The 24,014-nt window shown below is 40.8% G+C and overlaps 2 protein-coding genes across 4 annotated transcripts in view; one reads left to right on the top strand and one right to left on the bottom strand.

The window, feature by feature from the left end:
* The window catches only part of TG (thyroglobulin), a 673,226-nt gene that overhangs the window by 449,947 nt on the left and 199,265 nt on the right, over positions 1 to 24,014 (top strand). The gene's annotated exons all lie outside the window — the stretch shown is intronic.
* The window catches only part of SLA (Src like adaptor), a 92,871-nt gene that overhangs the window by 36,135 nt on the left and 32,722 nt on the right, over positions 1 to 24,014 (bottom strand). The window contains exons 1-2 of one of the 3 annotated variants that reach the window (XM_069220780.1): positions 22,233 to 22,371; positions 12,393 to 12,481 (exon numbers count right to left, since the gene is read on the bottom strand). In XM_069220780.1, the coding sequence (XP_069076881.1) occupies positions 12,393 to 12,481; positions 22,233 to 22,249 (106 nt within the window). In that variant the 5' untranslated portion in view covers positions 22,250 to 22,371. Of the gene's footprint in view, positions 1 to 12,392; positions 12,482 to 22,232; positions 22,372 to 24,014 lie in introns of those variants that run through there. The other 2 variants (XM_069220779.1, XM_069220781.1) reach the window with 2 other exon arrangements.

Consider the following 24,014-nt stretch of genomic DNA (forward strand, 5'->3'; position numbering starts at 1 on the left):
TTTCTAATCCATGTTGTACAAGAATAGAAATAGTCTAAAAAGCAAAAAGACTATCTCATGAAGGGAAAAAAAATTAATTCCAGAAAAACCGTCTTGAGACCAAGAAGTGACACAATTCTCAAGCAGAAAAGCAGAATTCCCCAGACATATGGAGGGCACAGATTAGGAATATCAGGAGCAAGAAACTAGCAAGAAAGCCAAATTGTGAATTTTAATAACCTGGAAGTGAACATCAAAATGGAGGAAAGTGGTCAAACAGCCATTTTGGATAAGGGAACAGAAAAGACCTATAGGATCCTTCCGAACTAGAAAACGAACTATGGAGTATCTCTGTGATGAAGTGATTGTGAGAACATCACTCAAGCACTTCACTCAGCAGTAGGGTGTTGTGGAAATGTCCTCCCTGCCACTGAGAGAAGCATTCAGAGAAACTGCAACACACAATATGTTCCGGAACCTTCTCTATGCTGGTGAGCAAAGATGTCCTCTAATTCAGACATTCATTTGAAAAACACAGTGACCTAAACATATAGGAGAGAAAAGTATCTTTTTCATGTTTAAAGATTGGTACCTGCTTCTAAGCTCATCCACACTTCAATAAATATCAAGCATTTGCAATGCAATGGGTCTCGCATTTGCTCGAGTTAAAGCTATAACTGTTGTAAACTCCTAACAGGACTTTTCTTGCCACATAAACTGAAAAGTAAAACAGTTTCACATAAGTGAGCCGACGGCCTCCATGAGCGTAAACCAGACACACAAAAGTTAACATAAGTTCACTCACAGTGAAACGTATCTGCAAAAGTGCAATTATCCATGTACCCGCAAAACTGCAATTATTCATGTAACCGGCAAAAGTGCAAATATCCATGTAACAGGGTTGATGTGATGCAAAGCGCCCTACTGCTGCCCAGCGAGATCGCTCTGCCTATGAAATAAAGAGAAAAAGTAATCCAGAAGCCATGCGGAAAACATGGAGCCTTGTATGTTTTCAGTAGTTGGCTGGTGCGCTCGAGGCGGGCTAAAGACTGGAAAAGACATGATGTATGCATGCCTTTCACTAATCAAGTCAAGCGAATTTTAAAAGACAAGCCCACGAACCAACAAAACTGATGGACTTGACATGGGCGTGGTTAAAATGCCACAGAGAGATTACACCAGGGGCATAGCGATTTACACATGACCTTAACAAAAAGGAAGAGCCCTCTGAATTAATCTTCCAAGGGACAGCTGTATCATAACACCGTGATAGCTGTAAAGATTGAGCATGAGGTCTCATTTATTATGTGGTTTTTCGCTGGGACTAATTTCTGTCTTTCTTTTCACACAAATTATATTACAATCTCCATATGTGAGCAAAACAAATTTCATATTGACAATGTAGAATACATTTTTTTCAGTCCTTTTAGCAAGATGGCCAGCAATATTAATTAGCATAATGATGTCATGAGTTTCCAGATAAAACGTGATGGATACAGAGACAGTTGACATGTTTTCGTTGCTAAGACTTTTTCAAGACAATACTGGTTGATGAATGTTGGACTTTTGCCCTTTTGCAGGGTCATCCCCAATCCTTTTGCCTCCTGCCTCCTATTTTTTCTGACCTGTTGCTGTTGGCTTTTGAACTCTGAGCACTTTACTACTGCTAACCAGTGCTAAAGTGCATATGCTCTCTGTGTAAATTGTATTGTTGATTGGTTTATCCATGATTGGCATATTTGATTTACTAGTAAGTCCCTAGTAAAGTACACTAGAGGTTCCCAAGGCCTGTAAATCAAATGCTACTAGTGGGCCTGCAGCACTGGTTGTGCCACCCACATCAATAGCTCTGTAATCATGTCTCAGACCTGCCACTGCAGTGTCTGTGTGTGCAGCTTTAAACTGTAAATTCGACTTGGCAAGTGTACCCACTTGCCAGGCCTAAACTTTCAATTTTCATATATGTAAGGCACCCCTAAGATAGGCCCTAGGTAGCCCCAGGGGCAGGGTGCACCTTATGGTTAAGGTAGGACATACAGTGATGTGTTTTATATGTCCTGACAGTGAAATATTGCAAAATTCGTTTTTTACTGTTGCAAGGCCTGTCCCTCTCATAGGTTAACATGGGGGCTACTTTTAAATCTGATTAAAGTGTAGATTTCCTTTGGGAGCAGATGGACATGTGGGGTTTGGGGTCTCTGAGCTCACAATTTAAAAATACATCTTTTAGTAAAGTTGATTTTAAGATTGTGTGTTTGAAAATGCCACTTTTAGAAAGTGAGTATTTTCTTGCTTATACCATTTCTGTGACTCTGCCTGTTTGTGGATTTTCTGTCTGGGCCAATTTGACAGTTGGGCTGGTTGCACCTCACACTAGACAGTGACACAAAGGGAGCTGGGGTGTAGCCTACATATCCTGATGAGCCATCGGTGATAGGAGGGAGGTGAGGAGTGGTCACTTACAACTGAAAGGGCTGTGCCTGCCCTCACACAATGCTCTCTCCAACCCCCTAGTGTGTGTCTGGGGCCTACCCTGGGCAAGTCAGGATTTCACAATCAAGAGAGACTTTGCTTTGAAGTAGGCCTACTTCAAAGGAGAAAATGGGTATAAGAAGGTCACCCAAAACCACAGCCTTTAGAACATTTCTGGAAACCAAGAGGAACCGTTGCCTGGAGAAGAGCTGAGGAAGAAGAGCAGCCCTGCCTGTGACTGTGCTTTGTGGAGCTATCCTGCAGTTGCTGCTTCTGCCAGAGTAAGAGGGCGAAGACTGGACTTTGTGTGCCTTCCATCGTGTGAAGATCTCCAAGGACTTGATTTAGAGCTTGCCTCCTGTTGTTTGAAGTCTCAGGGACAGCAAAGACCTCTCTCTGCCAGCACCTGGAGTCTCTGGAGAGACTCCTACTCTGCCAAGGGGTGCCCATCCAATTCCTGGGACCCTGGAAGGAGAAGCTGGCAGTCTAAGAGGAAGAAATCTACGCACAGAATGCTGTGCGGGGAAATGATCGACGCAACTCTGATCTGCTGCTGAAAACTCAATGCGCCGCCAGCTTCCTGGCTGAAATTCACCACTCGCCTGCAACGTGACCCATAGATTGATGCCTAGGGCTGGAGAAACGACGCACAGCATCGCTGACGGAGGCTGGTGAGATCGCAACCCACGGTGCGTGGTTTTCAGATCATCGTGCAGCTGGATTTCCGATGCAAGTACCGCTGGGCATGTAAAAACAACGCAAGGCCTGCCCGGACCCCAGAGTGCTGACCGGATCGACACATCGCTCTCCCGCGGAGAGAAGAAATGACGCGCCCGACCCGACGAAAGGAAAAACGATGCAAGGTCTCGCTCGTGAGAAAAATCTACACATCGCAAGCCCTTTTTGCCGCACACTCACCTGTGCGGGGTTATTTTTGATGCACTCAAGGTACATTTTCACGCTAACTGTGTTAGTTTGTGTTTAAAATTACATTAAGACTCTTTTTGCATTTTTTGTGATAACTTGACTTGTGTATTGTGGATTTTTGTCATTTTGGTCTAGTTTTGTTTAGATAAATATTTTCTATGTTTCTAAACCTATGTTGTGTCATTTTGCAGTGTTTTCATTAAATTACTGTGTGTTTTGGTAGAAATACTTTACACCTATCACTCTGAAGTTAGGCCTACTGCTCGTGCCAAGCTACCAAGGGGGTAAGCAGGAGTTAGCTGAGGGTGATTTTCTTTTACCCTGACCAGAGTGAGGGTCCTTGCTTGGACAGGGTTTAACCTGACTGCCAACCAAAGACCCCATTTCTAACAATGAGAATGCCAGGTGGATGCTAATGGAACGTATAAGAACAACATACAGTACTGATTCTTCATTTGTTCTGGGAAACAATCTTTACCACGAAGATGTTACATCAGACTACAATTACAACACATTTTTTACCACGCAATATTTTAGCACATATATGTCTTTACCATGCTTGACTTTACCACGCATTTAAAGTAAGTATAAATGTTTGTGTGTGTGTGTGTATTTTTAAGTATATATATATATATATATATATATATATATTTATGTGTGTGTATATATATATTTATGTATTTATACATGTGTGTGTGTGTATATATATATATATATATATATATATATACACACACACATACACATTTAAGTTTTTATTTTTAGGAATGGGTAGGGGTTTAGGGTGGTAACGGTATTTTCGGGTTTAGGGGTGGGTAGGGTAGTAGGCTGGTAAGGGTGTTTTTAGGATTTAGGCGTGGCAAAGAGTATTGGTTGGGAAAGGATTTTTTAGGGTTCATGGGTGGGTAAGGATATTGGGTGGTAGGGATATTTTTAGGGTTTAAGGGTGGGTAGGGGTATTGGGTGGTAAGGATGTTTTTAAGGTTTAACGTTGGGTAGGGGTATTGGGTTGTAAGGGGAAATAAAAATGATATATACATATAAAACCGATACATATAGATACACACACACACACAACATATACAAACTAGCCTACTAATACTTATCTTAGATAGGATAACAATGCGTGGTAATAGCATGTAAGGTAAAAGCATATATGTGGTAAAAAATGCAATGTAAAGGCATTGATGCAATGTATTTCCATGTGTTGTTCCGTCATACAACCTTTGTTCTTTGCACTACGGCAGACAAATACAACCTTTCACCAAATATACTGGACCAAACTACCTTCGCTGTCCACTGTCACTTTACTCCAACATGACTACAGCCCCTTCACTTTGCTTCATACTTTGCTTACAAATTCCTTGGACCTTCTATCACTGTTAATTTCCAGGAGCCAATTTTATTAAATCATCCAGAGAGTGCCAAGTCATTAGTAGGTGCTTTAGGACAGCTCTTAAGTTTCCTGCTTACCCAGCACAGGTATCCTCTTTGTTTAATGGTACTTGTATAGCAGAAACATTAAGGGATTAGCAGAACTGTAAGTATCACAGTGCATAGAAAAACCTTTGATTTGATAGCTACTCTCAGTGAAATTGGGAACCATGAGAGCTCTGCTACAGGAAAATCCATGACCCCATTTGTTTTGAGATTCAGGATGGTACTAAGCTGGTTTGAGCAACTCAAGCTAAGGCTCAGATTTACTAAGCACTTGCATTGTCCTTGCATCATGCAAGTTGACAAGAGAAAATGCAAGAGCTTAAGTGACATTTACAAAGCCACGCAAATCAATATTTACATGGTCTGGCATCACTTTTCACCTGCAAAGTAATACAATGCAGCTTCTTGCGTTACTCTGCTTTGGGAAGGCATTACATGGGCGGAGCTTGGGTGATCTTGTGCATCCACCCATGTATTTTGGCACAAACCCACTAAAATCATTAAACTGGGTTTATTCCAAAATGGTGTGCCTACTAGACTTTGGCATACTGAGAAGAAAATATCTTATTTCTCCTAATTACTTCTTTATACGTGTGCTACATTATGCAGCATGCATACAAATAGGAATACATTTCTAAGGATTTTTTGTGCAGGAAGGTATGTCTTCCTGCAGGAAAACAATCCTACCTACAACGCAGAAACCCTTGCACCATTTCACAAGGAGCCTGCATTGGCGCTAAGCAGCCACAATTGCATCAGCACAGGGAGAGATCTGAATAGCGCCATATATTTTTTAATATGGCACAGTACAGCTTTCTCACCTTCATTCTCAATAGCGCAGCAGCTTGCCTTGCTGCACTGAATTGTGTGAAAGATTATGCCTTGAGTGGCCTCGGCTGAACCCACTCATGCAGTCCTGCGCACTGTGAAACTGAGCTGTGAATAACTGTTTGTAATAAAGCATTTTTTTATTGTGCTTTAAATAAGGTCAATAAATCATTTAATCCAGCATAAGGGGTAGAAAACTAGACATAAAGGCATAAAACTAAAAAATACAAAATAAACTGGCAATATGACCCATTTGGCCATGCAAGGAAAATTCCAATCTGAAATAAAGTTAAGGCTCTATTACCAATTCAGGCTCAAATGTATGTATCTAATTCTCAAAACAAGATTATAAAGATACAGAGTCACTATGGGTTGACCAAGGCGTTTTGGTAAACTAACATCAAATGAACTAAACTCTCAACAATAACGATACAAAAAATCATAACATCTATTTGATGATTTAAGAATAAGTACTGTTCAGTTCTTGTAAGCATGAAGGCAATCTAAATGTAACTAGCTATGACAAAGAAAATCCCTACAGCATAACAAGTCACAAGTTAACGCGTGCTGGGTTAAAACACACTGTTAGAAATTGGACCTCTAGTTGGCAGTGGTATGCACCCTGTCCAAGTATGGATGCTCACTCTAGTCAGGGCAAGGGAGTCACACAGCTAAGATAACCCCTGCTCACCCCCTTGTAGCTTGGCAGCTTGGCTCAAGCAGTCAGGCCTACCTCAGAGGAAATGTGTAAAGTATTTGTACACACACGCACACACACACTAACACAGTGAAAACACCACAAAATGACTCATCACCAGTTGAGAACAATACCCAATATTTATCTGAATAAAACAAGACCAAAATGACAAAAATCCAACATACATGAGTAAAGATATCACTTTTTAAAGGTTTAAATGAGTCTTGATCCATAGAAATCAATGGTTATATCCTTTCAACACTAACTACCTGGAATGCGTCAAAATCAAAGATGATGTGGGCCGCAGGGGAGGTGAGGTGCCAGAAAAGCAAATCGATGTGTCAGTTCCCTACTGTGCCGGGGAGATGATGCATAGATTCATTCCTCATAGGTGAGACACTGCTTCGGTTTCTTTATTGGCATGTGAGGTGATGCGTTGATTCTTTCTTTGCAAGAAAGGTGATGTGTCGATTTCTGGACACGCAGCCTTGCTTCCTTACTTCAGTGCAGAGTCTATGAGAAACTGACGCCCAAGGGTTATGTGTGGAAAATCTAGACACCTGAGTAGATGGAATCACGCTGAAACAGGTGCTGCATCGATCCTGTAGCTGCGAGACCGGCACTGTGTTGATTCTTCAGCCGCAGGACAAGCGCTGGGTCACTTTTTCTGCTGCAGCCCCTCTGTGCTTGAATTTTCTCCTTCAGGTCCCAGCTTCCACTTCCAAGGGCCCAGGGACTGGCGTTGACACCAACTGGCAAGTCAGGACTCCTAGCAGAAGAGCCCAGACCCTGCGGTTTCTTAACAAGAAGCAAGCTCAGTTCAAGCCCATGGATAACCTTGGAAAGATGGATGTAGAAAGCAAAATCCAGTCCTTTCACTCACAGAACAGAAGCAGCAAGCAGAAGGTCAGCATAGCAAGGCAACAGGCAGAGTGGCAGTCCTTCCTACAGCGTCCAGCTCATCTTCCTGGCAGAATGTCCTCAGTCCAGAAGGTTTCTAACTTGGTGGGGTCAGCGGTCCAGTACTTATACCCATTTCTGTCTTTGAATTAGGCAAACTTCAAAGAGAAGTCTTTTTAGTGCACAAGATGCTGCATTTCCCTGCCCTGGCCCTGGCCCCAGACACACTCCAGGGGGTTGGAGCCTGCTTTGTGTAAAGGCAGAAACAGCCCTATTCAGGTGCAAGTGTCAGCTCGTCCCACAACTCTATCTAAGGAAGACCCATCAGGATATGCAAGGCACTCCTAACCTCCCTTTGTGTGACTGTCTAGAGTGAATTCACAAAAAGCCCAACTGTCATCCTGACCAGACGTATTCCACAGATAGGCAAAGGCACCAAATGATTAATCAAGAGAATGCACACTTTCTAAAAGTGGCATTTTCAAACTTGCAATTTAACAACCAACTTCACCCAAAGATGTATTTTTAAATTGTGAGTTCAGAGACCCCAAACCCCATATATCTATCTGCTACCAATGAAAAATTACACGTAAACGAAATTTCAAGGCAATCCCCATGTTACTGTATGGGAGAGATGGGTCTTGCAACAGTGAAAACCTGATTTCACTATCAGGAGATGTAAAACACACAAGTACATGTTCTACCTTTTAAATGCACTGCAGCCTGCCCACAGGGTTGCCTTGGGAGTACCTTAGGGGTGCCTTACATGTAGTAAAAGGGAACGTTTGGGCCTGGCAAGTGAGTGCACTTGCCAGGTCGAAATGGCAGGATAAAGCTGAACACACAGACACTGCAGAGGCAGGTCATGAGTAGCAGGGCTACTCATGCCGATGGCACAAGCAGTTATGCAGGCCCACTAGTAAGATACAGGCCCAGGGCACACATAGTCCACTTTACTAGGGACGCAAAAATCAAATATGGCACTCATGGAGAAACCAACCATCAATACAATTTAGGCAGAGAGCACTTGCACTTTTGCACTGTTCATCAGTGATAAAGTGCTCAGAGCCCTAAATCCAGCAAAAATGAAATTCAGCATAGCATCAAAAACCAGGAGGTCAGAAGTAAAAAGGACAGGGGAAACCACGCCAAGAGCTGACAGGTCTAACTTACATAAAGACAAAAAGAAAAAAGAAAAGTACAGTCCATTTCGACAGTTCCTCAATGTACTGGGTTCAAGGTTACTTTCTCAGGCTGACTATGCATAAAACTATAGGGCATCTATTTCCAAGCTAGCATTTCCTGGGAACCAAATCTGAAAAGAATGTTCACGTTAGCAAGAATGACTAAGCATATTTTCTGCATGTTTCATGAAACAGGGCCTTGCAGGCCTCACTTACGCTAACTAAAGTGAATTAAAATGGCACGTTAATTTACATCAAGCAAGGCACACATAACATTTAAAATATGAATTCATCATTAATAAGCTTTAACCAGGGTTCATGTTACAATAATTTTAAAACAAAATAATTTGGTTTATACATTTCATTAATTATAATTAAGAACTGCATTTTTGTCACTTGCATGTGACTTTAAATCACTTCTTTTTAGGAATTCATTATTGGTTTATTACAAACTAATAATTAACATAATAAGTAAACATATTAAATCAAAATGAATTATTATACGTAAAGTTTTAAGCCTATACCATATCACCTAATAGACTAGCCTACAGTGAATGCACGTTAATATGGGACTTTACAATTCATCTATTAGTGTTCCACATAACAAAGTTCAAACTCTGTCACCGGATAATTACTATATAGATGACTTCTGTGACATCAAAGGTAGCCACAACACTTCTGCTACATCATTTGCGAGCAGGCAGTGTAAATAGTTACATGGTACCTTGGGTGGAAAATCTGCAAAACAGATGGTGCCTTGAACAATACAGCATCAGAAACCTTGCACCTGTAATAAAGCGGCCCAATGTCAGCAAAGGGGCCCGCCCTAAAGCCTTTAATGTAGCCTACCTAAATCAAAGACCATCCTCACCCAATGAGACTTTTAAAAAAAGTAGAATACAGCAGTTTATCAATTGCTCAGGGCTTCACGCTTTAGCAGAAGCACTTTGCATATTGTTTTCTGCCCCGGTGTTGGAACGTTAGTGCAGTGTGATTCATGGGTGTGAACATACCGCACCATAAGCGACTTTGTTACTATACACGTTTTCACGCGATGCAGTGGGCGGGAATTGCACCATGCACAGCTGGCCGCTCGTGCGTGTAATGAACTCTAGTAAGTTGGTGTTGATCCTTCACGCTTGAGGGACTCAATCACTTTCCATTGCTGTCTGCGTGGTGGAAAACAAAGTTTGCTTGAGAGTACAACATAATGAAACATCTGTGATGTATTCTAGGCCATGGCAATACTTACAGCAAAGCCTATCTGCTCTTGAAATTAAAGTATGTCTGTGAAGTGGCAAAGTCCATTAAAACCGCATATTTTTACACCATAAAGTCAATAAATACATAATTGACAGAATTTATGGGTTCATTAGGCCACGCATCTACTTTTAATAGAATGATAATCTGCAGAGTTTGCTTGCTCAGCAGCAAAAGTACAATTATACTGTATGCACGTGGTTTGCCTCATATCTATTTCAATCTTTTTATTTTTAAAACCCATTCTTCTTTTATGTCATCGATATGTTACTTCATAAGAGAAAGTGGGGTAGCCATCATTTTTATTTTATAAAATGTGTAGAGCACTTTCGCCAGACTAAACCGATGCACAAACACACTTACGACATTTGCATCGCATTCAATACATATGAAAGAACAACCACAATGCATCATCTTAATGGCCAAGAGAAGGAACCAGAGGAAAGATGTCACTCACAGAGGATATGAAAGAAAGTTAAAGTGGGAGGTGCAATGAACACAGAGGGGGAAGGAACTCCATTGTGTGGGAGCAAGAAATTAGAAAGTGAAGGAAAAATGTTGAAGAGGAGGGGTGGGGGCAATTAGGAAAAAGACAAAGCTAGGAAGCGCAGACAGGGACAAGAGAAGAAACATCAGGTGTTGGCAAGATAATGGGCACATATAAAGTCAAATTCAGGTCAGGAAACAAGAGAGGAGAATGAAAAGGGAGCTTTTGAAGAGAGGGAAGGCAGGAGGGATTAGACAATAGGCATCAAAGAAAAGAAAAGACCAATCCAGGAGTTGAAGATTTGCCACAGTGGAACACGATTATGGACAGATAATCCAAAGAGGAGACATGATCAAGAGTCAAGATGAGAAAATTATAGAGGGAGTATGGGTATATTTTGAGGACGGAACGGGAGGTTTCCCTGCATTACTAACATTCTGCAGCTCATTGCAATGGCGAAGAAGGAGGTAGTGCTTAGAAATGGAGAGAGGTGGGACAAAAATGATTCATAGGTTGTGGGTAGCAGGTGAGACGTTAGCTGCCTGTAGGTGAACCCTTTTGTGAACCATACCCCAAACTTAATCTTCCTAAAGCCTGACCATTGCTTAACATTTAATGGCTTTAAAGATACTCTCATTTCCTTGCTTCTTATTCAATAGCTTGCCTTCTGCTTCTTGTGTTTGTCTCTCCCTGAAAGTACATCCTCTTTATCATCATTTTGATTTGATGGACTTGTATCCTTCCACTGCTCGCAGTCAAGGAACTATTTTTTCTTTTGCATTAAGCTCTCTGACTGAACACGTTTTTCTACTCTCTTTCATGTGTGCTGCTACCTCCCCGAGTATCCTTCCCTTCATTTACTCCAACCTGCTCCTCCATTGTTCCACCCCCATTCACACTCATTTGATTTTTTTTTTTATTTCAATATTTTGAAGGGACTGAGGATGTGTTTCTAAAATATACTACCAACATCCGTTAATCTCAGTTAGGTTTCTCCCTTAAACTGTTACTTTTAGCACAGGCCACTGAGCAGTTTTCATTGAACTCATAATCTAGCACTTTTGCTTAAACTTGCTTCCCCATTTGCTTATAGGGGATGTGGATTCATAAGGGAAGTGAAAGAGATTGGAAAATTTGATTCGCCTAGGCGTGTTCCCATTACAGAACAGATAAAAAAAGCTACCAGGTGGTGCAGAATTTAGCACATGTGGCAAAAAGTATAGAGTTATGGAATTCCAGAGAAAAACTACTTGTTATAGAGAATCTTTCTCTACAAACGTGTTTCTTCAAAGTTCTCAAAATGAACGAAATTAGTAGAAAGTTAAATCCATCTTGGTGAATGCCCTTCATGTCAATACATTCTGGGCCCCTCTTCGCCTTTTTCCTGGATCACACCAGATCCTTTGTTTCCTTTTTAAGGGGGGAACCCTGTACCTCCCCTTCTCCGTCCTCCCTGCATATGATGTCCGGCACGTTTGTGTGGGAGGTCTCCCAGAGCAACCCCCACACCTTGCCTCTCTTTTTTCTTCATCTCTCTACCTTACTCTGAATCTTTTGTCTCTGTGGCACAACCCTTTACCTATCCCCAGACCCTCACTCTCTTGCACTAGCCAACAACAACTTGATACTTGTACATGCTCATTCCCTAGAGCCTCTCCCAAATCCTCAAACTTGGTGCCACCACCTACACCACAGTACCTCTGTTGTTTTTTACCAAACATCGTAGTATGCTTGCCCTTACCTGTCCCCTTGCACTTTTATACCACCTATGCAATGATACTTCTACAACTACCAACAAGTTTTACACATACAACCTGTGAGTACCTTCGTCCCTTTACCCCTTTTCATGCAATATACTCATGAAATTAGGTTTTCACATTTTGGATTGTCTCCAAAGTGGAGTTTCACCAGCCAGCGGTCCACAGGACAGTGTTCTTTATAGTGTTTTTTGTCTACAATAAGGTAACTCATAAGTTGCTCATTTGTCTTGGCAGAGGGATTTAAGGAGGGGCAAGGAGAGTCTCACAGACCCCCTGAGACACTACCAACATAGTATATTTATAAACCAAGGGTGCGGAGCATTCGGTCTGTACCGACAACAGACTAGGGTGTGATAGACCCAGGCCCAGGCCTTATTTCCAGTGTTCACCTGTGCCCTATTCTTTCCTATATAACATTCACTGAACAACCACATGGTTACAAATGCGTGACTACTCACCCTCCTGGTAAGGTTCACTTGTTTCTCTCGGTGCAGTAGTAGTCTTTATAACATTTCCCATGTCTTCTTCTTTGCTGAACTGTACTGATCTATGATATGAAACAAAACAAATGCAATTTAGTCAATTCATGTGGTAACAAACATGCACTGTTACCTCGGGGACAGTTTTGCTACATACTGGACACTTTTTTCATAAAAGATGGACGTGGAGTACTGTTTTATGAGCATGACATGTCATGTTTCATCCACATTTGTGTTGAACTTGCATCTAACATTCTCCATTAGCTGCAGAATAATTGAATTTTTGCATAGAAATACAACATGAATGCATGTGCTGCAATACACTGAGGCCATAAGTTTTATTTTAATTTCGAAAAATAATGTGACACTACTCAGTATGAAGATGATAATAATTTCTATTGTAATTCAAATTGCATGAAATAGATTGCAAATCTTTGGCATTTCATCCCATTTAAGAATTTGTAAAGGACTTCCATGGTTGCCACTAATACAAGTTCCACAAATACCATGAGTTATGAATGTTTGTGTACAACTGTCCACTGTGACACAGAGCAGAAACCCAGTTGAAACTCAAACACATTTTGACAATGGAGGCAATGTGGACTCCATGCAGCTCATCGGTATTTGATCATAAACAGTGCACGTTTTGGGACTGATCCCTATATTTCCCTGTACCTCAAATTGTAAATATGGACATCGAAAACAAGATGATAAATGAAATTCTTGAATTAAGCCCAGCCACTGGCAATGGCTCTGGGCGGCATCCCACTCAAATGTTTTTGACTGCTGTTACACCTGGCCCTTTCTGCAGGGTCATCCCCAGACTTTTTGCCTTTTCCCTCCACTTTTTTGCTGAATTCGGTTTTGTCGGCTTTAGTACTCTGGGCACTTTAACACTGCTGACCAGTTTTAAAGTGCATGTACACTTTCCCTAAAACATGATAACATTGGCTTATCCACAATTGGCATATCTGACTCATATATAAGTCCCTGGTAAAGCGCACTACCCATGCCCTGTAAATTAAATGCTACTAGTGAGCTTGCAGCACTGATTGTGCCACCCACTGCCGTAGCACATCGAACATGGATCAGGCCTGCCATTGCACAGCCTGTGTCCGGCTTTAACATGCCATGTTGACCTGACAAGTTAACCCTCTTGCCGGGCCCAAACCTTCCTTTTAATACATATATATCACCCCTAATGTAGGCCCTGGACAGCCCCAAGGGCAGGGTGCAAAGTATTTAAAAAGTTGGACATGCACATTTTAGTTTTTACGTGTCCAGGTAGTGTAAAAAAATATAAATTCATTTTTCATTACTGCAAGGCTATCTTTCCCGTAGGTTAACATTGGGATTAACTTATTACATTTTATAAGTGTAATTTCCAATTGGGAAAAATTGATATTTCGAGTTTGGTGTCTTGGCCACAACTTATGGTTAAATTGGATTTTAAATTGCAAGTCTGAAAATGCCACTTTTAGAATGTTGGCAGTTTCTATCTTTAACTGTACTGTGCCTTTGTCTGTATCTGAATACGGGCTGACAGCTGGGCTTTGTGCATTTTCTCTAGACAGTCACACACAAACAGAGCTTAGGTGTGCCTGATGGGCCATTCACATCCTGATGGGCCATTAAACATCCTGATGGGTCATCCTGGGCAGAATGGAAGAGCAAGATATAGCTTGGCTCCAGTGTCACAGTGAACAGGCAGGTGTTGAAATTTGAGACCAAGAGGGGAGCAGAACAATACCCCAAAAGAAGGAGGAAACGACACAGGAGACAAAGGAGTACAGCAACCAAAGAAAGGGGCAAGCAAAAATGAAGACAGAGGAGATAGACCATTACTCTAATGCTAATTTGTCTGATATGAATCTCACAAAAGTAGTGGAACAAATATTGAATCTAGGCCTTTCTGACAACGGTGCATGTTTAGAAATTTATTAGGATCTTGAAACTTCAGCAATATTATACACAAGCAGGCAAATGGATAAAAGAGACATGATTAAGAGACACACAAGAACATTTAAAAGTGTCAGATTTGGAACTTATGAAAAAATTGCAGGAACTGGAAACTGAGAATTTGAGCATCTCTGCAGATGTGACAGTGGAAGGATTGATTATAGAACAAATGTTTAATGTCAATGGAGACAATGAGACTGACTTCAAACCATCCTTGACCTATTGTCCAGTTATGCAGAGCGATGACATTGGCATCTATTTTGAGCTGTTGATACAAGATATTAGGACACTGTCTGTTAAAATAGGCTGAACGAAAACAAATATGCAACCAAAAAGTATAAGTAAATAATCTTATGTTGAGGAAAAGAACAGACTTTGTGGTGAGAGGTGCTGAATGTATATGTGTAGGGAAGAGACTTATAAACAGTTGAATGACAGAACCTGCTCTGCCAGGTCGAAAGGGTAAGGAGTGAGTGAATCAAAGATTAACTATGGCAGTGAATTAGTGGAATGGCATAACATGAGATTGCTAAATCAAGATGGTGATCCCAAAAATCCATAAGTGTACTATAAATCCTCCAGGATGGTGAATAATTTTAGCTAATAATGGGATCTTTGAGAACACATCTAGATTTGTCAATCATTTTTTGCAGGAACATGTGAAGAATTTATCCCTTTCATACAGGACACTGGTGACTTTCTAAGACAGATATTTGATGTATCATGGGAAGATGATAATATGTTGATGTCATTGGATGTAACGTTATATATGAGCATATGCCATGAGGCTGGCTTGAGAGCTGAAAAGTATTTTTTGGGAATGAGACCACTAAGTTCACTCAAACGTGCAGATGTTGTTAATTAAGATTAGGTGATGCCTCACTAATATTGTTTTCTTTTCAACAATGAAGTGTTCCAGCAAAAGACAGGAACAGCTATGGGCACCTGCTTTGCATCCAGCTATGTTAATTTGCATATGGGCTGGTGGGAAGAGCAGATGATGTAGACAGATTACATTTGAGTCGGGTCACAACATGTGATAATGTGGGCATGATACATTGATGACTTGTTTGTCATTTGGAAAGGGTCAGAAGAGAGTGCACACATTTTTGTAAGAAGGATTAAAGTTAATAACTTTAACCTACCTTTTACAAGTACAATAAGCAGTCTTGAGGTAAATTTTTGGATTTGACAATTTACACTAAGGGCAGAAAGATCCAGTCCACGGTATATGGAAACCCCACAACAGGTTACACACAAGTAGTTCCCATCCAGAGAGATTGAAACATAACATTCCTAATGCGGAATATCTGCAGATGATGAGAAATTGTAGTGAGAAAAACAAATAATGTTACAAGTGGAGTTGGGGGGGATATCCCAACAAAGAGGGGACTCGAGTAGGCAGTAGAAGATGCCATGGATAGAGCCAGCTAACAAAAGAGAGACAATCTGTTGTTTGAAGAAAAAGGCGTTTGACTGTATATAGAAAACCAGGTTTATTACCACATATTGCAGGGAGGAAAGCCAGTTGAGAAGAATAATATGCTAACGTTGGCATTTGGTTAGGAACAAGTATGTAATTGGTAAACTGGTCCCTAGAAGACCAAAGATACTGAATAGAAGGGCAAGATCGATGAAAGATTAATTGGTTAAATATAGTTCAGAGATGATGACAAGATTGAATTGGTTGTAGAGAAGTAGAGGTTTTATAAAGTGCCGGAAGTGTAAAGTGTGCCAATATGGCACCAATAAAACTAAATTCTTCTCCTTACTCTGTAAGAAGCCTATGAAAATCTTAGGGGCATACCATTGTAAAACTGATTATGCTGTGTATGTATTGACCTGCCCCTGAACGGGGGTATATGCAGGAAGCACTACCCATAAAGTACATGAGAAGATACTGCAACATGTTAGAGCAATAAGAAATAAGGACAGGATATATTCTGTGATGTGCCATTTTGCAGAAGTTTATTCTAGCAATGCTAAAGTCCTGCAGTACTTTGTGATTGATGTCATACCCAGACAATAAGGAGGGGAGAACAAAGAAAAAGAGTTGCACAAACTAGAGATGAAATATACAACAGAGCTGGAGAGCAAGACCCCAGGTAGGCTCAGCATGGGGGAAGGTTTTTATATGCATTTATAATGCTGTTCCCTCAGGGTTAGGGATTATGTGTAAGAATGTCAGGTAGGCACAGTCACTGGGACAGAGAGATGTTTATTAGAGTGGTGCTCATATGTGAGACTGGAATAACAAAAGGGATAAATTATTTGCCACATGGGACTGATTGTCATGGATTGTATGAAATAGTTTTTATGTCAGCACTTTCAATGTAATTTTTTACTTTCTCTGTATTGTGGTTCAATGTAAAATGAATCATCACATGAGATCATGCAATACAATAGCATCCAGAATTTGTACTTTGTTGGTGATAATAATTGTGTTTGTATATGGTATGTTTTTGATATCAGTGATTAGCTAATCATGTGTGCTTGTATAAATATAAAGGGAAAACATGGTGCATTTAGATAGATGGATAGATAGATAGATAGATAGATAGATAGATAGATAGATAGATAGATAGATAGATAGATAGATAGATAGGTATATTACATTCTGGCTGTCGCCAGTAGGTCATTACAGTTAGGAAACCTAGTTTCCATAGGAAAAGCGTTTTTTGTTTGCCGATAACTTTGGCGTCATTTGACGAATTCTCCAGAAATTTTTAAAACTAGTTTACCACTCACTTCAGATGCTGTCTTGAAAGTTTCGGGTGGATTTGTCAAGAAGGAACTAAGAAAAAGGGATGTCTTGAATTGCTTTTTCCCCATGGAATTCCAGATAGGGATTTTGGACACAACTACAGCCCGAACCACTGGATAGAACTACATCAAATTTGGCAGAAAGGTAGCCCTTGGTCCAGACAGAGCCCTTTTTGTTTTTTGGTATAAATCTGTTCAGTAGTTTTAGAGTAATTAAAGAAAAAACAAAATTGTATATCAAGGGACACAGAGCTTCCACGGATCCGAGAGATGTGATTGGCTGCCAACACCTCAACTAGGAAGTGTTGGCAGCCATTTTGGGACTGTGACTTAGCTGAGCCCCAAAAATCAAGTAAACAAAATAAAGAACAGGGGGCAGAGTAGGAATACCCTGACCCCCCTGGCCTGGTGTGGGGGATCCCCCAGGTATATTATCAGGGCAAAAAAGCATTTTTTTTTAAAACAAATGCCACAAAATCGTGGCATATCTGCACATCTGCAGCAACAAAATTAAAAAAAGGCTCAGCTCTCCCTGTGCTGCTGCACTGCTCTTACTCCTGTCTTCTCCTTGCTTTCCCCTGTATTTTGTGTGTCTGCTCCTTGCTTCTCCTTGCTTTTCTTCCCGTATTTCGCATGCTTTCTCCTTACTTTTCCTCATTCTCACTGCTTTCACCTAGCTTTTTCCTCCTTTTTTTGTGTGACTTCTCCTTGCTTTTCCCTCATTTTCTCAGCTTTTGCCTTGCTTTTCCCCAGTAATTTGTGTTCCTGCTTCTTGCTTTTCCCTTATTTTCACTGCTTTCTCCTTGCTTTTCCCTCTGTATTTTGTGTGACTTCTACTTGCTTTTCCCCATTTTCAATGCTTTCACCTTGCTTTTTCACCTGCTTTTTGTGTGCCCTCCCCTTGCTTTTATCTCATTTTTTTCTGCTTTCTCCTTGCTTTTCCCTCCGTATTTTCTGTGCCAGCTTCTTGCTCTTCTCTAGTTTTCACTGCTTTCTCCCTGCTTTTCCCCCTGTATTTTGTGTGACTTCTACTTGCATTTTCCTAGTTTTTACTGCCTTTTCCTTGCTTCCCCCGTTTGTTGTGTCTTCTCCTTGCTTTCCCTTGTTTTCACTGCTTTCTATTAGTTTTTTCTCCATTTTTTGTGAGCCTGCTCCTTGCTTTTCCCTCATTTTCACTGCTTTCTCCTTGCTCCCCCTGTTTTTTGTGTGCCTTCTCTTAGCTTTTTCTCTTGTTTTCACTACTTTTTTCTCAGTTTTTTTGTGTGCCATTTCTTTGCTTTTACCTCATTGTCACTGCTTTCTCTTTGCTTTTTCACCTGTTTTTGTGTGTGCCTTCTCTTTGTTTTTCCCTTGTTCTCACTGCTTCCATCTTGCTTTTCCATCCATTTTTGTGTGTGTCCTCTTCTTTCTTTTTCTGCGTATTTTGAGTGCCTTCTCCTTGCTTTTCCCTAATTTTTATTGCTTCTTCCTTGTGTCCCCCGTTTTTTGACTGCCTTCTCCTTGCTTTTCCCTCATTTTCACTGCTTTTTCCTCCATATTTTTGTGTGCCATTTACTTGCTTTTCCCTCATTCTCACTGATTTCTCCTTGCTTTTTCACCTGTTTGTTGTGTGCCTTCTTGTTTTTCTCTCATTCTCACTGCTTTCATCTTGCTTTTCCATCCATAATTTGTGTGCCCTCTCCTTTCGTTTTCCTCGTTTTCACTGCTTTCTCCTTGCTTTTTCCCCCATTCTTGTTTGCCCCCTCCTTGCTTTTCCCTTGTTTTCACTGCTTTCTCCTTGCTTCCTCACTGTTTTTTGAGTGTCTTCTTTTTGCTTTTTCCTTGTTTCCACTGCTTTCTATTTGTTTTTAGCCATGTTTTATGACCCCTTCTTGCTTTTTTCTCGTTTTCACAGCTTTTTCCATGCGTTCCCCCCTGTATTTTGTGTGCCTTCTCCTTGCTTTTCCCTCATGTTCTCTGCTTTCTCCTTGCTTCCCCCCATTTTTTGTGTCTTCTCACTGCTGTTCTCTCATTTTCACTGTTTTCTCCTTGCTTTTTCGTCTGTTTTTTGTGTGCCTTCTCCTTGGTTTTCCCTCGTTCTTACTGTTTCCCCCTGTGCTTTTCCACCCATTTTTTCTGTGCCTTCTATTTGCGTTTCCCTCATTCTCGCTGCTTTCACCTTACTTTTCCATTCTTTTTTGGGTGCCCTCTCCTTTCTATTCCCCTCATTTTCACTGCTTTCTCCTTGCTTCTTCCCCCATTTTTTTGAGTGCCCGCTTTTTACTTTTCCCTCTTTTTCACTGCTTTCTCCTTGCTTTTTCCCCACATATATTGTGTGCCTTCTCCTTGGTTTCCCTGATTTTCGCTGCTTCCTCCTTACTTTTTCAACCATTTTTTTGTGCCTTCTCCTTGCTTTTCCATCATTTTTACTGTTTTCTCCTATCTTTTGCGACTATTTTTGAGTGCCTTCTCCTTGCTTTTCCCTCATTTTTACTATTTTCTCCTTGCTTTTTCCCTCATTTTCTGTGTGCCTTCTCCTTGCTTTTCCCTCATTCTCACTGCCTTCTCCTTTCTTTTTCACCCATTTTAGACATTACTTCACCTTGCTTTTCCCTCATTCTCCTTGCTTTCGCCTTGCTTTTTTAGATGTTATTTTGTGTGCCTTCTCCTAGCTTTTCAGTCATATTCACAGCTTTTTCCTTGTTTCCACCGCTTTTTTGTGTGCCCACTCCTTGCTTTCCCTCACTTTCACTGCTTTCTCTTTGCTTTCCTCTGTATTTTGTGCGTTCTTCCTTGCTTTTCCCTCATTTTCACTGCTTTCTCCTTGCTTTTCTCCTCGTTGTTTGAGTGCCTTCTCCTTGCTTTACCATAGTTTTCACTGCTTTCTCCATGCTTTTGCCCTCATTTCCTGTCTGCCTTCTCCTTACTTTTCCCTCATTCTCACTGCTTTCTTCTTACTTTTCCCCTGTTTTTTGTGTGCTTTTTACTTGATTTTCCCTAGTTTTTACTCCTTGCTTCTTGCTTTTTCTCATGGTTTGTGAGTGCCTCCTCCTTGCTTTTCCCTCATGGTGTGGGGTTGGTTGAATGCAGAAGGTTGGCCCCAGGGCATAGCCACAGACCTGACTGTGGGGCCAACCGCATACTGCATTAAAAAAGCCTTAGATATTCATGAAACAAAAGGTTAAATGGGCTTATAGTTAGGAATTAGAATTTAAAAAACAATAGAAATAAAAAAAAAAAAAAAAGGTTACAGGGACGTTGTAGCTAGAATTTACATGCTCAAAACCGTAGAATTCAGCTATTATAGTTAGAGTTATTTCAAGTAACTATAATTCATGCCCTAAGGTAACTATAAGTCCTGTCCTCACCATGCACTGCTAATTACCGAAATAATTGCGAAGTCACTGCAGCCAGAGATGTACAAATTTAGATTTCCCTAAATTTCTCAAAAACTACTTAATGGATTTACACCAAATAAATGAAGGCACACGCTGCATAGTGAAAGTTAGCTTTCTGCCAAATTTGATGTACTTCCGTCCAGCGGTTAGGGCTGTAGACGTGTACAAAGGTTCTATGGGAATTAACATGAGAACACACAACTTTTCTCACCCCCCTTTTTCCCAGCCCCCACTGGACAGATCACCCCCAAACTTTATGTGTGCAACAAGAATCACATGCAACACTTTATTTTTGAAAATTTCGTGAAGATTCAGCAAACGGTATCAAAGATATAGGTAAGTCAACAAATGCTTTTTCTATGGAAACATACTCCTAACTATAACTACCTAGTGGCGGTTGCCACTAGCGTAACTATAGTTAATGTTACAGCATACCTCAACAATCAGAGTCTTTGTTTCAGCCATACTAACAAGGACACATTCAATAACTTGCACAACAAAGGGTAAATTAACAAAAGGTTATTATGACACAATCGTTTCTGAAATATATTTTGATTCAAACCAGCACTTTCACCTACACGGAGGTGATGATTGTGTGCCCCCTGCTTCCATACTGTATGCTCAATCATAGTTATATGTCTAGAAAATATTTTTCCAATGGTAACTACCTAGTACCTCTCTATGGAGACCATTCTGTATGTTACATCTCCCACCTCTATTCAGTCATAAGTGTTTTAAACAATACAATGTGCTCATTTTTCCCATCTTAAGTAGTGGCTTTGGTAGCTTACTGTTTAGCTAATCAGGGTCTTTGTTATTTAATACTTCCCAATCTGAAAATGTTTGGTTTTATTTCATAACTGGTTTAGTTGTGCTCTTTATTCAAGAGTGTCGTTCCGCATCTTCTGAAGAGATGCCTTGCACTCTGTCTGCTGCTGATTGGGCACATCGGGCTCTCGTTGCGCATCACTTTAGCCGGAGTTCGGCTTCAGTGCCTATAAATGTCAGTCCGTACCCTCCCTCTGACTTAAGGCGGAATGGTGCCTTTACTGTGACACATACCACAAAACAATTCTAGGGCATCATGTGCACCAAACTCCAGGTGGAGTGAGATCTCACCGATAAGCAAAATACCAAGTGACACTTCAAATCAAGCTTTGTGCATAGTTAAGTTATAGACATTAACAGACCAGAGTGACATCAAATGGTGTGTTAAAAAGTTACATCAACTTGTTTTCTGATTCAAAAATAAGTGAATGTACCTATACACAGCAGTACTCACATTCTCATATTTGAAACTTTTCAAAAAGTAGGAACAAAAAGTAGGAACAAAAAAAACTGTGACAGAACCCTGGTATTGTCTCGCACATTGTCCATTTTTTACCTGTTGTGCTTAATGATAAGGGCCAATTATTTAGAGATCAATTTGCATTCCAGATGTTTATTCATTCCTGGAACTTTTCTGCAGGATGAAGGTAAAAGACAGGGCTAAGAGATTTTTAGTAGGATCAGGACTGAGCACTGCCTCTTCGTTCCTGAATGATCACCTTTTGCCTGGGAGAAAGGGGCGGGAAGTTTCAGAGAACAACGGGCCTCCTAGAGTTAGCTGGCATAGGGCCGGTATTGTGGGAGACCCTAAAGTTCCAGCAGTGTTTTAGAGAGCCACGTCATCAAATAAAGAGTGATATACATAGAAGAAACGTACCTGTGTCTAACTCACCTTATAAACGAAGGCATGACAGAGAATGCTGTTCTTTTTGCTGGATTGCACAGTGATATTGCTGCCCCTTAGAAAACAAAAGCTCCTGTCTCAAAGGACTCATTAAAGTTCTTGAGACGGTCCCATTGTTAGATTTACTGTTGGTCATATTCTTTTTCTCAGAACTGTGAAATGCACGTCAATTTATCTGGGCCGGGCAGTGATACCACAAACGAGGAAGCGGTAATGATGTCTGAAGCAAATGTTTCCATCAGCCAAATTTAGAACAGTATGAGTGCGGTTAACAGGGTTAGCTACATCTTGTGTAGGGAGCCGGTGTGCAAAAATATCTTAGAACGTCAAGTAGAAGTGCATGTCATTGTAAATGGTCATTTATCTTGAAATAGTAATGCCAGCGTTCGGCTTTAATGCAAAACCTTTCAGTTTTTTTTTTACTATGGCACGTGTGTTGCACACTGATAAGTCTAGGGTTGCACATGTTTCTGAAGTGTGGAAACTGGCACACGACTTAAACTTCACACCTTTGCTAGTAGACCCCTAATTGTTTCGTAGAAGGACTGAATACTCCCATATCTCCAGTTCTCCCTTCTGCATCCATAGGTTTAGGTATGGGCACACTGAGACCTCTCATATATCTGGATAAAGGGATGGGGATGTGAGATGAAAAAGGCGCCTTTATGAAGGAGCACTTTTTTCTCAAAACTTTCCCAGTTAAAATAATGGACTCACGCTCCATCTTAAGTGAAAGAATGTCTGTCTGTCTTTCTTCAAGATATTGACATTATTCGATGAACCTAATCCTCTTAATATTTTTTTATTGCAGAATGGAAGGAAAGATGATAGTCTTTTTATTAATATTTTCTCATGTGTTTCCTTTTTATATTTGTCCTATTACTCTGGGGAGGAACCTCTTCTCTGTAATAGATTCACCAAAATTCTACGGGAGGCAAAATGCCCTTTGATTTCCTGATGACATAACAGGATAAATCTCTTGTTTCGCCCTTTGTCATTCAGCAGTCTCTTATTTGATGTCAAGAGCTTAGGGATAGGCTACTGCCCTCATGGTCCTATGGGTAGTTCCTGAGGTGCTGCCAAGAGTTGTTGATTATCCGTGTGATCCAGGGATGAAATATTATTTATGTCATAGGGAACTGCCCAATGCGATGATTGTGTGGAAAATATTCCTTCCTGGACGAGAGCACATCAATATATGGCGGTGTACAAGTTGCACTAGTTAAAGGGTGGCTTTACAGACTTATCTATTTTGATTAGCTGGTGCAGATCTTCTGGAGGCAGAGCCTTATTGCTAGAGCAACAATACACCTTGTCCATTCTGATTTTCCACACTTTTGTAATGGTGCACCAAAAGGGTTTCTACGATCATTGTAGGAGATTTTGCCTTTTTCCGAAACCAGCATCAAGTATTTTTCTAAAACCATGCCACAGGCATTCATTCTTTTTTAGGGTTGAGCACAAAGCGCTCTGTGCCTGGTCTAATCTCTCTATGGGCTTGTAACCATGCCCATGTCAAGCCCATCAGTTTGGTTGGTTCGTGGGCTTGCCTTTTAAAATTAGCTTTATTTAATTAGTGAAAGGCATGCCTTTTCCAGTGTTTAGCCTGCCTCGAGCGCACGGGCTAACTACTGAAAACATACAAGGCTCCATGTTTTCCATATGATTTCTGCACTATTTTTTTCTTTATTTCATAGGCAGCATGATCTCGCTGGGCAGTAGTAGAGCGCTTTGCATGACATCGACCGTGTTACATGGATAATTGCACTT

The sequence above is a fragment of the Pleurodeles waltl genome, chromosome 2_2 (assembly GCF_031143425.1).
Source record: "Pleurodeles waltl isolate 20211129_DDA chromosome 2_2, aPleWal1.hap1.20221129, whole genome shotgun sequence".
NCBI classification, from domain to species: Eukaryota; Metazoa; Chordata; class Amphibia; order Caudata; family Salamandridae; genus Pleurodeles; species Pleurodeles waltl.